The sequence below is a fragment of the Oryza glaberrima genome, chromosome 7, assembly GCF_000147395.1.
Source record: "Oryza glaberrima chromosome 7, OglaRS2, whole genome shotgun sequence".
Taxonomy (NCBI): Eukaryota; Viridiplantae; Streptophyta; class Magnoliopsida; order Poales; family Poaceae; genus Oryza; species Oryza glaberrima.
The window spans coordinates 4,722,526-4,740,391 of NC_068332.1; the positions used below are offsets into that span (position 1 = coordinate 4,722,526).

The window sequence follows — 17,866 nt, forward strand, 5'->3', positions numbered from 1 at the left end:
TGCTGATCTGTTCTCTGTTGTGTTCATCCAGAAGATAAGGGTATGTCTAGATCCCACTCTAAAATTTTACACCATATCTTATCAAATGTTTGAACACCTGCATAAAGTATTAATATAGGCTAAAAAATAACTAATTGCACATATTGTGATTACTTTGCGAGACGAATCTTTAAGCCTAATTGCTCCATGATTTGACAATGTGGTGCTACAGTAACCATATGCTAATGATGGATTAATTAGCCTTAATAAAATCTTCTTGCGGTTTATTAACGGATATTGTAATTAATTCTTTTATTAGTACCCGAACACCCTATGTATCGAAGGGTGAACTCCTCAAGCGGGGGACAGTGAGGCCCCCTTTGTTAATTCGGTCGGGGGCAGCGGGTGAAAATCAAGGACTCGGTGGAAGATGGGATGTAGACGGGGTCGGGGCCCCAGAAACGATGAGACAAAAGGGGTTTATACATGTAATACCCTACTCCTGTGCTTGGTTGATCGAGTATGGAATACACGCACTTCAATCTCTGAAATTCAAGCGTGAGTTAGCCAAAGAACCGATCTCTCTCCCTCACCAAGCTTGGACCTCCTTTTTATATCCCAATGGGTTGCCACATGGGCGTAGAAGTCTACCTAAGGGTGAAGGAGGACATTGCATGTCTTGTTGCTTGACTTGGAAGCCACACACAGACGCCGCGGCATGGGGCCGTCATATCCAACCAGCTGACACGGGGGACACCCATGCCATTCACCATTAAATGAGTGAAGACTTCTGAGTCCTCACTTGCACCGAGAAATGGAAACCCTACTTTTGACTACGTCGGATGAACCGACTCCGGCTGGGATGAAAGGCTAAATAACCTCTCATCATCATGACGTGGGGGGCATGTCAGGCGGCACGCCGCCTGACAAGTGAGCAGCACGCAGGCGCACTACTCCGGTCTCATCAATCATTCGACCGGTCACAAACCGGTCGGGCGCACAACGCACCGCATTTAATGCGATGTGGCGCGCCTGCTCATGTTGCCTTAAATGCGGTTAGGTGGGTGTTGGGGGCGCCCACTTAACCCCGCACATGCGGTGTCATGCGGAGGGGGTCGGGGCAGCCCGAGTGCTCGACCCCCAGGCATGGAGGGGCGGCCGCCTCCCTACCTCGGGCCTAACCCCCTCGGAGGAGTGCCACGTGGGTATCGGGGGCAGCCTCCTCCCTCTGGTCCTGATACCCCGGCCCATATCACCGACACTATGCGACACCCTATATAATAGCCGATGTGACATGTCAAAACTTTACGTCCCTCGATCTAAACATCCCTCTAACAACAATACATAGGTCTTGCTTGGAGTAACAGAGTTTTTTATTTGTAGTGAATCAAAGCGGGAAGGGATGAGAACAGTCGAAAACCATATTGTTTGTTAGGGAATAAAGGTTCTGTGTTGGTTAGGAAATTCCATCTATCATACAGCCATTTAGCCTTCCCGTTAATTATTTAGTGATTAGTGATGATTGCAATACGGCATTGGTAAAATAAAGAAGAAAAAAGATCTTATATATGGCTAGAGGCAAAAACAATACAAGTTTTACGGAAACCATGCTCCGTCAGTTATGAATTTCGGTCACCGTTTTCGATCAAGAAAACTATGGAGCACAGCCTTGTGTTTTTTTTTTCTTTAGAACACACAGCCTTGTGTTCGGTGGCATATGCCTGGTTGTACTCCACAAAAGTTCCGAAGAAAATTTACTGGATTTTGGGTGGTGAACGGTCGAGCTGTAAACTTGATACTAAATCCTACCATGCGGAGATGTGGTGTAAACCGTCCATATGTCCAAAATATCAAGTGAAGAAAAAAAAGACGTTGGTAGCAGTTTCACTTTAACCCAATCGTTTGCTAGAGAGGATACGATATACTATCAATTTACCCGTACTCCTTTTGTTAAAAAAAATAAACAAATAATTTTTCATCTTAAAATAAATAATTTTAAGTAAACAAATAATTTTTTATCTTAAAATAAATAAATTTAATTACGGTTTATTTTGAGATGGACGGAGTAGCAAGTAAGTACTCTGTATGATGAAGTAAATTGGTGTGGCACCGCAGAATCGCCGCCCCGCCGGCCTACCCCTAGACGCACAACATATGTGCGACGTGAGATCACGAAAATTCCAAAAATCTTTCCTTCCCCAGATACCACCCGTATCGTATCGGCAGATCGATTGGCAAATTCATTTCATCACCGCGACCACACAGCTACAGCTAACCCCCCCCCCCCCCCCCCCCCCCCCCCCCCGCCGCGCCGTGCGCACCAAAACGCTCGTGTTAGGAGCTGGAGGTCAGGCAAACAGTCAAACAGTTTCAGGTCCATCAGAACTGGAATAAATCTGGGTGGAGCTGGGTGGAGCTGAGAGTGGAGCTGGGTGGAGCTCTCTCACAAAATGAACTACTTCAGACTCAACTCCTGAAATTAAATTTAGTAGTTAGAGACTCAACTCCTAAAATTAAATTAAAAAATTAAATTAAGTTGGAGCTATAACAAACATCTACAGACCAGCAACTCAGCTCTCCGCGATGCTTGGGCTCTGCTCTGCCCACCCAAACGCGTGCCCCCCACGCACACACGAATTCGGCGTGAATTTAGGCACAAGCACCAAGAAATCGGGGGAAAAAGGTAAAGATCTGCGCCTCTGGTGGTGTCCTGCGCGCCTCTCGTTTTTTTTTTTTCTTGTTTTTATTTCTTGGTGGAGCTTTCCTAGGATTCGGTTTGGTTGAGATTTTGATTGCTTAGCTTGTGACGCGTCCATCCTCAGCCGTCCATACCTTTTCTTTTCTTTTGTATTTTGAAAATATTTGTCCGCATTAAAAAAAGATAGTAGTAGTACGAACTTAAATGAAAACAAAAAGAAAATCACGTAAATATCAAATCATTCCATTCATTTCATTTCACTCCATTAATAAACCAACCAATCTCCAAGTCCACTTTGTTTTTTTTTTTCCTCTTTAAAGAAAAACAAAAGAAAAATACATTCCTCCATTTCCGCGTGAAGCGTCTGGATCGAGAGTCTAGAGGCTAACTCTAGACGACGGCGTAGAGGATGATCTCCGCGGTGTCGGCGGCGGCCCGGGGCATCCTCTTCGCGGCGAAGCCCGCGCAGCCGCCGCCGCCGCCGTCGGCCGAACCGGCGGCGGAGGAAGACGGCGACGAGGAGGAGGACGGCGGCGGGTGGTAGTACATCCGCGCCGTCTGCGGGCAGTGGGAGTGGAACCGCGCGGCGATGCGCACCCCCATGTCGAGCAGCTCCACGTACTTCCCCATCGATCTATATTCCCCTTCTTCCTCTCGGATCTCCTTCCCTGCCAAATAAAATCAACGAATCCCTCCCTGGCCTGCTCCTCCTACGAATCAGCAGCTGTGGATGCGAGCGGTGGGTGGCGCTATTGCCTAGCTGTGGTTGCTTCGTGGAAGGAGGTGTCCCACGAGCTGGGAGCTGCCATGGGAGGCGGAGGCGGAAGAAGAAGCGATTTCTTTGGGGAGGAGAGAGTTGGAGGAGAGGAGAGGGGGCTTTTATAGGGGGGAGGAGTCGCTTGAGGCTTGACTTGGATGGAAGATTTTTAATGCGGTGTTGATTATTTGCCGTGTTTACTTCTTCCTCTCGCTTGGGCTGGGTTGGCTTGGGTTGGCGTTCGTTTCGTTTGGTTTCTCTCTCTCTCTCTCTCTTTTGTGTGATTAGCAACGCGTGGAAGTGCTGCGTGACAGATGCGTTTCTTCGCCTGCCTTTCAGAAAGAAAACGTTTTTGTTTTTTTATTTTCGTTTCTTTTCGCCAACTAGGGACTGGAGAGGCATGCGATTCCCATGTTTTTATTTCAAAAATCCAATAAGAGAGCATGATTTTTCATTAACTCTAGAATATACTCCCTCCGTTTCAGGTTATAAGACGTTTTAACTTTGTTTAAAGTTAAACTATGGTAAATTTGACTAATTTTGCAGAAAATATATTATGAAAATATATTAAATTATAGATTTAATGAAACAATGCTGGTGTTGTAAATATTAATACTTTCTTCTGTAGAGTTAGTCAAATTTAAAGTAGTTTGACGTCTTATAACCGGAAATAGAGGGAGTACATTTTGAAAAAAAACACACCGCGTATCTTTTTTTAAAAGACGACATCGCATATTTACCACAACACTGACATGAGGTTTCTTTTTCTTTACACATATGGGCCATGTGGGAACCTAGAAATATAGGAACAATGGAGAAATATTATATTAAGATATTTTTTTTTAAAAAAGAAAGATTAGGAGCTTTCACTGTGGACTTTTTCAAATACAAGTTTTATATTTAAGCGTATAGGAATGTTCAATGCATATGGTTCTATAGAGCTTAACTAAGAATGAATGATGTCGCCTAGCACATATGGTTTGTTCTGAATCTGGACTACTTTCGTGTGTTTCTAATTGCATAGAGAATAAACTAGAGCTCTTACTTGGTGAATTTTTCTTTTCCAAAGTCGATTGTCCCACTAATATATATTATCTCTTCAAAAGTACTTCATCCGTTTCACAATGTAAGTCATTCTACAATTTTTCACATTCATATTGATGTTAATGAATCTAAATAGATATATATGTCTAGATTCATTAACATCAATATGAATATGAAAATGCTAGAATGACTTACATTAAGAAACGGAGGGAGTATTTTCTAGGAATGCAAGCGGGCAGCATGCTATCATGCGTAAGACATACACATCAGTTTATTTTTCACCCACTAGTATATAAACAGATAAAAAAGATAATGACAATTACGGCTTAGTGGGCCTCAAAGCCTACAAACCCGCCTCACTTGCATCTCTAATATTTCTTTTCCATCAAAGCTTCCGGTGTTATTTTTTTTTTAAAAAAACAAATGTTGTTTTTCTAAACAAACCACCTCACTGTACACATGTACATGTGATTGAATTTTACATGTGTTTTCAATAGTGTGTAATAGTATTTTGTTTTTTTCCTGTTTCTTAATTTGCACTTTTCAACAACAAAAGAAATATATATATATATATATTGGTTGAAACACAAGGTTGCTACCAATAAGGAAAGAAAAAACAAAGATCACTAGTGGATCCAGTTCCAAGCTAGCAAAGCAGCAAGGCTAGAGGCCGATATGTAAACATGACGAACCAAAATACCATGAAATAGATTATGAGACTTGATTTATGTTGAATTGTCGTCTCATGTCAGCTCTCCTCGCCACCAATGAAGCTCACCATACATAGAGGGTAAAAAAAAACTGATATAATGCATTCTACCAGTTTCTTTTCTCAAATTAAGTTTTCGTTGAAAACGACTCAACTGTAACAAAATAAAATTCCCAACAATTCCTACGAACCATTCCTTCATCAATAAAATACAAGTCTTCTAGCCCCTTTGCACATTCACATCCCTATAAAACACACGCTGTGCTTACTCATCGTGACAGCAGCATCTAACTCCCAGTACATTACAAAAAAAGTAAATATTACTCAGTTTTCTTTAAAAAAAAACGTATTCGTAGGTAGGTATGCGGCTGGTACGTGTTTGCTGGGAAGATTCCAACTTGCTCCAGTTGCGATAAATTTCCATGTTTAAATTTCTCGTGTCGTGTAGCACGTAGCCTTTTTAATTTTCATTCGTTTTTTGTCAGCTACGGCCTCGCCCAGATGAAACCTAGCTTGTTTTTTAGGCGATTTTTGAAAATGGAATTTTATTTGGCAATATGGACTTTTTTTTCGTGGCGCATATGCGCGTTTGGTCCACGAAATATCCGGCTCGTGGGGTTCCGTTCACACGCGGGCGTCCTACGTGGCGCGTGCTCAGGGTTCGGTGTACTGGACTACTGGGGTGGTGGTTGGTGCGGTTGGCAGTTGTGCTCTCATCTGGGCCGTCCAAACTGGGAAGCCATCTCATCCGCTCCATCCCTTTTGTCTTCTTCGTGTCATTCCATTCTCCAACACAACAGTTTGTTATTAAAATTGGAGTTTTAAAAGAAAATTAAAATCAACGGCTTGTTCCCTTTGTTATTAAAATTTGGTACTTCGACTAATGTTATGAGACTTTTTAGCATTGTCCACATTTATATATATGTTAATGAATCTAGGCATATATGTGTGTCTAGATTTATTAAGATCTATATGAATGTGGACAATGCTAGAAAGTCTTATAACCTGAAACGGAGGTAGTACTAATTTTCATACCTCCATCGGATCCTAAATATGATAATTTCTAGCTATGTATCTGGATAGGGGCATATGCATATACATAAGTAGAAATTGCTATATTTCAAAATGGAGGTAGTTCAATTTTGTGTTATCTTGAATCTATTTTAATTTAGAACCTTATCGTATTTTATTAATGTTTTTATGAGAGAGTTTCTGAAACTACTCGATTTTACTATTAAAATTTAATAGGTTTGGAACTAAATCTTACTATTAAACTTTGATAGGTTTGGAAGTAGCAATGATGTGAACACAACCCAACAGACAGCTGCTGGTGATTGATTTGTCTCGAGCTGAACTGGTGCTAATCATGCACGGTACTACTCCAGTAGTGATTTTTGTACAGCCAGCTGGTACTAATTTCCTCCTAAACATAGGGTTGTTGTTAGCATTTTGTTCTCTCATCAGCTTCTAGCTGCTCTTGAAATAAAAGTAGGACTGCAATCTGTTGTACCTTACTATGGCTGTGTTTAGATCTAAAGTTTGGATCCAAACTTCAGTCCTTTTCCATCACATCAACCTGTCATACACACACAACTTTTCAGTCACATCATCTCTAATTTCAACCAAAATCCAAACTTTGTGCTGAACTAAACACAACCTATATGAAAGCTCTGCATATGTTTTTCCATTTAGAGAAATCAATGGTGTATATATAAGAGTACAGTTTAGTTGGATTGTGTATGTATGTTCGTGGAATAGGAGCCTGCTTAGGCCCCTTTGAATCGTATGATTGAAAAAAACGTAGGAATAGAAAAAACGTAGAATTTTGATATAAATGTAAGTGGAAAACAGAGCATTGCAAAACACAGGAAAAACACAGGAATAACCGTTTGATTGAACCGCAGGAAAAACACAGGAATTGGATGAGAGAGATAGACTCAAAGGAAAGTTACCAAGAGGTTGAAGCTCTTGCTAAATTTCCTCCAAAATCTCTATAGGATTGTCTATTCCATAAGAATTTCAAAGGATTGGATAGAATTCAATCCTTTGTTTCAAAAGGCTTCATAGGAAATTTTCCTATAGAATTGGAATCATCCAAAATTCCTATGTTTTTCCTCCAATTTAGTTTCCAAACAAAATTTTTCACGTTGTCACATTGAATGTTTGGACAGTATTAGATGCAGAAAAAAAAAACAATTACATAGTTCGTCAGGAAATTGCAAGACAAATCTTTTAAGCCTAATTGCGCCAGTGGCGTAGCTAGGATTTAAAGTAAAGGTGGTCCATCTATATGTAATATGCCAATTAAAAGGGTGGTCCACTATATAATTTTTATTATATTAACTAGCATATATACTATAATTTCAAATTCTTAGGTGGTCCATGGACCACGGTGCCACCTAGCTGGCTACGCCCCTGAATTGCGCCATGATTTGACAATGTGTTGCTACAATAAATATTTGCTAATGACGGATTAATAAGGCTTAATAAATTCGTCTCGCAATTTCCTGACGGAATCTGTAATTTGTTTTATTATTAGATTACGTTTAATACTTCAAATGTATGTTCGTATATCTGATGTGATATGAAGGGGCAACATTTTTTTTCGCCAACTAAATAGGCCCTAACCTGCTCGCTGGGTTCAAAATATTAAACTTAGGGCCTGCTTGGAAGGCCCATAATTGATCCAAAACTGGTGTAAAATACAGGCCCGAAAGATTTTCCGGTGCACGTGGGGCTTACCACATATTTTTGTCATATCTCAATGACATATCGTATGTCACATATGGACCTCACCTGTAGTAACTGTTTCCCGTACTATTGAAGGAGTCGATTTGCACCGGTTTTCAAAGAGAAGGAATGTGTTATATCCGATTCTATGGTTGAGGGAGACAATTTAAGCAAGAGTACATAAGATGAACGACAAAAATATACTTATTCCTTGCTTCAATTACTTCTACAGTCGAATTGAGTTTCTTTAGTCCATAGCTGGCCCAATCTCTCCCAGACTCCCACAATTTTGTCACCCACCAGTTCTGGCTAGCCCGAGTGCTCGCGAGCGTGGATTGGAGAAATTGCCGACTTGGAAATCTTTGGGCAAATCCAAGGCCTATTTTTCTTTTCTTTTTCATCTTATTATGCATGTGGATCAGTGGATCTAGTGTTTAATTGTTCCAACTTGCAAGCCACATCTTCAAATCAAGTGAGAAAATTACAATTCCGGTCGTTAAAACCACTAAAAAACCGAAGGATAGAGGAAAGCAGAGCCCCGGTCGCCTTCTCTTTCCCTCAGTATGTAGTACCCCTAAATTTTGGGCTAACCCCGAAGACGACGATAAGGCCCACTCAGAGACGGGCCGAACCATTTAGCCCAACAACAACTCAACATGCTATGACTCCTTTCCCTCCTCTTCCTTGATAGATTGGCAGGCAGAGCCCTGCCCTTATATAAACAAAACTGAAAAAAAGAGACTGGTTTTATAAGCAAAGATTCCGAAATATGGATTTTTAAAAGTTGATTTTGATTTTTTTTTGAAATTATATATTTGAAGTTTTTTTTTTAAATCGTTAAGGACAAATAAAGAAAAGTTTTACCATAAATTATTATTATTATTATTTCCAATCAGCCATATATATGGCTTGCCAACCGATGGCAGCACAAATCTTTCGCGTCCGTTTGAACCCAGTCTTCAAACTTGAAGTTGGATTTGGACGTAATAGAAGGTGTAGTTGTTCACTTGTTCCTGGCATCAACGTGTACGGTTGAACAAATCGGTGGATCTCTTATGGTTAACGTGCCCTGTTGATGTCTGAAAACCCATCTGTTCTTTGTTCTAACTCCTATCTTATCCTCTCATTTTTTTTCGCTTGGTCTCAACTTCGTGTTCTACTAGTTTTGAACGAGTCACTCACTCGGACTCGAGAGCTCTGAACTTCTGAACAAGCCAAAATGCTGTCTGAACCGAGATCTTCTTGGCGCTGTCAGCCTGTCACAAACTCGCAATCCAATTGCACTTCCAGCGGTTGAGCAGGTTCAATTCAACATGACTTTCATCAGGAGATGGTAAGTTAGGAACAGATTACTGTCACAACTCACAACAGTTATTACTACCGTCGCAACAAATGCTAGCTGTCCTTATCCTCATCGACTGGATACTTCAGAAACAAGCATAACAGTAGCATTGGAGCAAAAGACACAGCATGGCTAGAAGTAGATGCTGCTGCCTAGAGATATCATCTCGAATTCATGGCATGAACAAACGTCGTTCATGCAGCCATGCAGGAATAATAAGCTCAGAACAGGATTCAGGACAAATTCAAGCTATCTACAAGCTTGCCAGCATCATCATATTATAATAATTGCTTTAATAGTCAGCAAACTCGTACAGAATAGCCAGATCCAAATTTCCACAAACTATATATCATCATCAGGAATTTTAAAAAGAGAACTCGGAATCGATTTCGCATGATATTCGAGGACACCCAAGCCAAACTGACGATAACGATGACTAACGCTAATACCTACTACAACACCAGGTGCTGGCCCTTATTTGATAACTTGCGCCTGCGAGAATTCTTAGGCAGAAGCAGATGCAGCAGTGGCACCAACGTGCTTCACGATGGTGTTCTGGAGGTCATCCTTCCTGGCGCCAACGACCTTGTCAGCCTCAGCACCATCCTTGATGAATAGGAAGGTCGGCATTGCCTCGACATTGTACTTTTCAGCAACTTCCTGTTGGATAAAGAAAACAGCATTACTCACTATCACAGGGGTGACAAAAATGTTTTTGGAAGATTGTGGGCAACTCTGCGCACCTTCAGCTCATCAACATCAACCTTCAGGAAGACAGCACCAGGGAACTTTTTGGCGTATTCAGCGAACACTGGGGCGATGAAGCGGCAAGGGCCACACCAGGAAGCAGTGAAGTCAACTATGACCTGTAGATCAAACAGTCCAGAAAAGGCCATCATTAGGGATGGAAACATGACATGAACAAATGGTCAATTGCGCAGTAAGAAAGAATAACGGTAGCCTCACAGTTATTGGCATGACAAGCATAAGTACCACTAGTTCAGAATTTCATACTAGATAAATATTCTTTGGCAACCTTGTTGTTGTTGCACAGAAAGAAAATAAATCCAAGAACCATTGATAATTCCATAGACAACAATATATCAGCCTGGTAAGTGCTAACTACTCTTGATCAAAATCCTCGTTGATGCCGCACAGCAAGAAACCAAATCTAATACAGTTCAAATATAATACTCTTGGTCAAAATCCTCGTTTATGCCGCGCAGCAAGAAACCAAATCCAATACTACAGGACGGACGCTTATCTGTACAAAGCATCACATCATAACAATGCCAAGATTGAACTAGATTAGAACCAGATTTCCTTCAACTCTGGCGAATCATGTCAAATTATAGTACTATTTAAGAATATATCTATATCTTTAAACAAAGCTTATACTCAAATTAGAGAATCATCAGCATGAAACAACTGGAGCAAACCTAAACATCACATCACACCATCCCATCTTACGGTAAATTTAAACACTAACAATTTCGCCTATGGAGTCAAATACTATACAGATAGCGGATGAAAATTCGCTTGCAGATGTAAGCATCAAATCGCCCCATCTCATGGTAAAATCCAAACATCAACGATTAATCATGTCAAATACAGAGTGCCCTGTAATTACTGCAACAGATTTCTTTTAAAAGAATTGTTCATTATATCATCCTAAAATATATTCATGAAAATCTACTACTAAAATCTCCCCCACCAGAATCGGCAATCCCCAAATCCGCGACAACCCTACGCCCTAATCGCCAAAATAGAAACAATCGATCTCCTCGCGATTTCACCACATGCCACAAATCTCAGCAAGAAATTAAATCCTAAATTTCTTCAAAATCCTATCGATCTAAGACGAACCGCGACCCCCTGGTGAACAAAACCCCCAAAAAAAATCCCCAAAATTCTGCGCCAGGAAACGTACCACTTTGCCGGCCTCCTTGGCCTTGGTCATCTGGGCGTCGAACTCGTCCTTGTTGTGGCAGGCGATCACGACTCCCTCCTCGGCGGCCATTGCTCTCTCTCCTCCTAATTCCTCGGCGACGAGATCAAAGAGAGGGGTTTCGATTTGAATAGGATTTTTTTTCTTTTCTTGCGATGAGATTGCGTTCTTTCGCCGCGGCGCAGGTGGCAATTTATAGGCCAAGAGAAGGGGTGGAGTAATTACCGGAGTGCCCTTGCGTTCCGAGGACGCTGACGTCGTCACGCTCGTCCGCGTGTTGCAGTGGAACGCGTTTCTTCTGGAACTTTCGCGGCCTCGAGTGTTCAAATTTGCAAGAACATACTATATGCCACGCGTGTAAAGATTATTCCGTTCTGATAAGCAAGATGAACAGACATGGCAATTTACGGCTTTAACTTTTTCGCTTATTAGCCGAAATTTAAATTTTCAATATTAAATTTGGAGTTGATTTTTTGATTTTTTTTTATTGAAGTTTAATTTTCAGTTTTTCTTTTAGATTAAGAATATGTATATAAAAGTTCTATTCATCAATTATTTTTTGGTTATAAATATGTTGTTTCGCTTAGTATAGTAGTAAGATTTGTTTGGTAGGGTGTCACTCTTAGCCTTAGGGCCTCAATCAAAGAATTTTATGTTGTAATTTCAGCACCATTTAAAATTCTATAGGAAATTTTTCTGTAGTCATTGGATTCAAAGGATTGAAACTTTTCAAATCCTATGAAGTTCCTATAGGATGGCTCATTACATATAGATTTTGAAGGAAACTTAGTAAGAACTCTAATATTTTAGAAAATTTCTTTTGAGACTATCTCTCTCATCCAATTCCTATATTTTCCCTGTAATCCAATGAAATAGTCATTCATGTGTTTTTCCTATGTTTTGCAACCCTTTGTTTTAGACTTGCATTCCTGTCTGAATCATATATTGTCCCTATACCTCCATTTTTTAAATCGTGTGATTCAAAGGGACCATTAAATTCAGCTCTAAGAGTTAGGTTTTGAGTGGAGTTGTGTAGCCGTTTAAACTCAACTCCACCTCTTTTATTTTGTGATAATGTTTTATCTAGCTCTATTCCCATTTTAGATGGAGGTAAAACTATTTGACTAGACTCTAGCTCAGAAGAGGGGAGCTGGAGCTGTGCCAAACAAGCTGGTAATGTTTTCTTGCCGTTTACCTTTTGTGGGTGAAAAGGTGGTAAACCGAAACAATGAGAGTACTTTTAGAATAAAACTTTATACTTTTAAAAAGTAAAAAACCGATTTGAGTGGCCAATTTTTAACCAAATTAAGTGGTTGAAATTATGTGAAAAACCTAAATTATTTTTAAAATATTTTCTGAAGTTAAAATTGCTCTTCAACTTATCAGCATCAATCACAAATTGGAATTTAATCTTAATTTTAAAGCTGATTTTGACGTTTTCATCGTAGTTTACAACATATGTATACTAGGGGTTGTTTAGATTGATGTCATTTTTAACCATAATCTTTTTTGCAAGATTGTCAAAAAAAAAATAGTGTCTACATTTAGTTTATTACCAAAATTTGGTAAATACATAAGAAATCCTGTTAAAATTTTAGGACTTGACAAAATTGTAAGGTTTATTTTGGCTATAATCTAAACAGCCCCCTAATTTTATCTATAAATTACTTTTATTTGCTAGTAAATGTTATGGCTTGTAACTAGTTATAGGAAAAATGATTGATTTATAGTTTAAGGGAGTTTGAGTTTGAATAGTTTTGGATGGTTAACTGAGTTTGTAGGTGTCACGTCACTTATTTGTATAAACAAATTTGTTTTCAAGACAAGTGAAATATCAAATATTCTTGCTGGACAGGGTCTATGTTGCAAATCAACTCAAATAATTGATTTCCACTGTTTTTTTAAAAAAACCTAAATCATTTTAAAAATATTTTCTAAGTTAAAATTTCTCTTCAGCTTATCAATCGCAACCAAAACTTAATTTAAATCTTAATTTTCAAATTGATTTTGATGTTTTTCATTCTAGTTTATTTTTTATATTTGCTTTTAAGCCACTAGCAACATATGTATACAAGTCTTATCACAGAGTACATTTTATCACTAATAAACATTATGACTTATAATTGGTTGTAGGTCAAGTAATGGATTTATAGTTTAAGGGAGTTTGCGTATGAATAGTTTTGGATGGTTAACGGAGCTTATAGGTCCCGCATCACTTATTTGTATAAACAAATTTGTTTTCAAGACAAGTGAAATATCAAATATTCTTGCTGGACCGGGTCTATGTTGCAAATCAACTCAAATAATTGATTTCCATTGTTTTTTTCCCCATTCGATATTAATGCATCGGCACTTGTTGCTTTAGAAATTGTGCTGCCAAGCGTCCATGCGCAATAGTCAATGGAATAAGTGTCCACATGTTGCAACACCATTATCCAAATTCGATGAAAGGTACTCAATGTTGAAATAGTGGGGGATTTGGAGGTGGCCATCAATGTGTTCACTTTTGTTCTCAATGTGATATGTAAGAATATATCTTTGGAGGTATCCAATTGAGGTCATTCTCCTCTTTTGCATTGAGGTGCCCAAGAAAATGCATGGCCTGAATTAAGATGTCTTCTTTTCTTCAACAAATGTCACTAGAGTAAATATCAAATGTGATGCGGTATACATGTCTTATATATAATAATAAAAAAGAAACATGCAATTTGAATATATGTATATCACTCCACGGAAACCTTGGAAGTCCATCGAAACGGCTTTAAGATCTTGAATCATCACTCCACGGACCAACCTGTTAAGCTCTATTTATTACTCCATCCGTATTTTAATGTATGACGCCGTTGACTTTTTAACAAACGTTTGATCTTTCGTCTTATTTAAAAATTTATATAATTATCATTTATTTTATTGTGACTTGATTTATCATCAAATGTTCTTTAAGCATAATATAAGTATTTTTGTATTTGTATAAAAAATTTGAATAAGACGAATGGTCAAACGTTGGTTAAAAAGTCAATGACGTCATACATTAAAATTAAAATACGGAGGGAATACTATACTTGGCTAAGAAAAGCTTCTTGGCTAAGAAAGAAGATTTACTTTTTATGGCATTTGTGCACTAGTAGCGTTCTCATGTCCTGAGTATCATTGGGTCTGATCGGAAGAGCCGACTGCTGCAGCGCTGCGGCTGCCTAGCAGCTACAACGTCTAACGCAGCTAGCTAGCAGCGGCTACAGTAACCAAATGGCTGAGATACATTCTTGATTGACAGCCGAACAACTAGATTGTCCTGTGCAGTCATAACAGCTGCGAAAACAAACTACCGAACATATCCATTTGCTACTCTTGGCAAATAAATTAATTGTTTTGTCCGCTTCTGGCCCCAAATTAACCCTACTGCTCATTATTAATTCCCAGATCAGCGTTAATAGCCATGTGTTCTAGCTAGGCATAAATATTCGTGTTTCCTGCAACTAGCTTGTTGGCCACAGAATCAAATTCCGGGCAACTGCTCCACATTGATACACTATCTTAGTTATGAAGTATTTTGGTGATGTCTCCTTGACTGACTTTGCTACAACAATTATGTTCATAGGCTGATTTGTCCGAACTAATCAATTGAACTTATAATCGATCCTAATCTGGTGGTTAACAAAAAATTATTGCCCTAAAAAATTGTAAATTCCACTGAAACTCTTTTTTTTAATCAAACCACTCTTGATTAAAAAATCAGAATCCGGTGCAATTAGGGGTAGTATTTTTTTTAAGAGAGTGGTTACTCCTACCGCTTGAATTAGACACCCAATATTTCCAAATGCGTTGCGACAAAACTATTTTGCATCCATAACAAAGATAATGACCCAACCTTGTTCATTAGAAAAAGAAAAGAAAAGCAGGTCTTTTATTTTCCCTTCCGATTTACTGCATGTTGTGCACGATGAGGAGCATTTCCCTGCTGACTTGACCCAGCGACCCCATCGTGAGTCATGGCGTGGCATCGCCGGATATTCTGTGAATGTGCCATATGTACAATGCGATGAAGCTATCCCATTTTGTTAAAAAAAAGCTCAAAAGTTACAGAAGAGTTTCCATGGGCCATTCCTTTTGGCTTCAGATAGTTCAGTTAACTTGAAGGAAATTAACAGAGCAGAACAGTGATAATCTGTAGTAACAGTTTTGACAAAGACTACTAATCTGCCTTTCTACAAGAACAATTCTACTAGATGAGTTATTAATGTATGATCAATTGAGTATTAACTATTTTAAATTTTAAAATTAGATTAATATGATTTTTTAAAACAATTTTATTATAAATTTTATTTTGCAAAAATCACATTGTGCACACGGAGAAATCTTCTATCAATCCTCAGCCGCCGAACGCAACGACCGCGATCTGCCCCTGAGGCCCGCGTCTGCGGCTCTGCGCAGTGGTGCAGCGTGCGACGACACTTCGTGGCTGTTGGGCCTTGGCCCACTCATCGTTCTGGGCTAGACCTAAGGGGATGGATACCACGAGTAAGTTCACATTGGTTCCCTTGGGACTAGTGACATAATAAGATTCGTATGCCTGAACCACAATAATATCTAGAGTTCTCGACCCACCAACTATTAAAACTGGCATAAATTGACTCCCTTAATGGTTTTAGAGAACGGTTTCGTTGACGTGGCGTCCACGTGACATCCCAGTCAACAAATAAATTAAAAAATAAAGTACGATCCACACGTCATCCTCTTTCTCTAGTAAGGCCATCAGCAATGCGTGTCTCCAGCCCATAGCCTCACAAACGGTAACCAACTTCTATTGCCGGGTCGTCTCCTGGGAGAGAGGCGCGACCCCCACGCGGGGGACGGTCAGGGGCGAAGCCAGGATTTGAAATTAGGGGGGTGTGAGATGAAGATAAACCATGAGACTGAATAACTGGTCCTTTAAGAATAGTCACCGTCAATAATAAGCAATGCGTAAACTAGTCCTCTAAGAAAAACTTGAATTTTAGCTCTTTAATAATATCATTGGAAATTTAAAACTAGTCTTTATTGCTAAATTATTTTAATGTAAACTATTAAATAATCTCACAAATAAGTATCATCTATTTTACTTTAAAAAAGATGAGAAATCACAAACTAATTTTGTAGATCATGTTTCTTGCTAATATTTTTAGACTTGCTAACTAACTAAATTCATAATACTTTCAAGCTACACAAAATAAACTAGATAAATACTTATCTTAGCTAACTTAATATAGAGTAAAAACAGGGGGTGTAGTGGTGGTAGAGTTTGGATAGGGGGTGTTGGCACCCTCTGGCACCCCCCTTACCTTCGCCACTGGGGGGACGGGTGGCTCAAGCTCCTTTTCTTGAGCCACCGCTCGGGGCTATACGTTGCACGAGCATGTGGCTCGTGGACACGGCTCCCACAGCACAACTTTCCCCTTCCACCCTCGGCCTCGTTGCTTGGAGTAGGCGGGAGGCACACGGCAGTGGGGAGGAGTCGGATGCGATGGCGACAGCGACGACCCCGCGACCAGCGACGACAAGCGACGGCCGCCACCATCTCCTCCCCGATCTGGTGGGGGGGGGAAGATCCGTCCGCTACGGCACCGGATCTGCCGCCCCCGACCGGCGACGGCGAGAGGCGGAGGAGATCGGGGAGGCGGACTGCGCGAGGCGGAGGAGACTGGCGAGGCGGACGACGACGACGCTTCGGCCACAGCGGCAACAACGACAGCGAGGAGAGTGAGGGAGGAAGGCAAAGGAGGCGGATGGCAACGACGCGTCAGCCATGGCAGCGACGACAACGGCGAGTAGAGAGAGGGAGGGAGGCGGCCCTCGCGGCCGCCGGCGACGGCGAGCGGCCTCGCAGTGAGAGGGAGAGGCGAGCGGCGGCATCGAGGTGGGGAGGCGAGGACCGCGACGCAGAGATGAGAACACGAGTGTGATGCGGGTAGATAGGAGTAAATGTGGGGAAGAGAGAGAGGTAGGGAGAAGAGAGGGGTAGTATAATAAAATAACTACGTAGGCTTTTTAGGTTAAGGACACTCATTGAACCACCAGGGTATCCTTCATTGTAAGGAGTGTTTTCCAGACAGTGTCCTTAGTTAATGAGGACACTCATGTAGTGTCCTTGATTGTAGATGCCCTAACATCTCCTCCTTTCTCCTCCTCGGCGCGTCAGCGTAGGACGGCGGCTGACAGCACAAGCACAAGCGCCACCGCCTAGCTCAGGCGGCCACCGGCCCACCGCGCAGTAGCACTCCAACATTGGATGCAGCCGCTACTGCTCCTCTTCTGTCCCCGTCGTCGCTGCCTCCGCCTCCTCGTTGTCCTCCTCTACGACCGGCGTGGGGTGGCCAACGCCGAGGCGGAGCTCACGTAGCACCGTGGAGGCTCCATTGCCATACGAAACAGGTCGAAAGTGCCAAAAATTAAAATGACTTCCCATTGTGAAAGGGGACGGAACAAACCTGCTGACCGAGCTGCACAATGTCAGATAAGAATGGGCAATGACTATAAGCTTAGGTTAACTATAAAATGAGATCAATTAATTAACCTGTTCATTAAGTTAAGGCAGGTCTAGTTTCATATGTAAGGATTTTGTATTGAAGACGGAGTTAAAAGGGCCAAGGCTCTAGATTTATATGTACCTCCAGTAGAGTTTT

General features: G+C 40.7%; 1 protein-coding gene across 1 annotated transcript; it reads right to left on the reverse strand.

Moving 5' to 3' along the window:
* Positions 1 to 9,509: 9,509 nt before the first annotated feature.
* On the reverse strand, positions 9,510 to 11,380 carry LOC127780657 (thioredoxin H-type). The gene is made up of 3 exons (XM_052307592.1): positions 11,190 to 11,380; positions 10,003 to 10,125; positions 9,510 to 9,919 (listed from the first exon to the last, which is right to left on the reverse strand). The coding sequence occupies exons 1-3, from the start codon at positions 11,277 to 11,279 to the stop codon at positions 9,764 to 9,766; spliced, it is 369 nt and encodes a 122-aa protein (XP_052163552.1). The 5' UTR covers positions 11,280 to 11,380; the 3' UTR covers positions 9,510 to 9,763.
* Between the last annotated feature and the right edge of the window lie 6,486 nt (positions 11,381 to 17,866).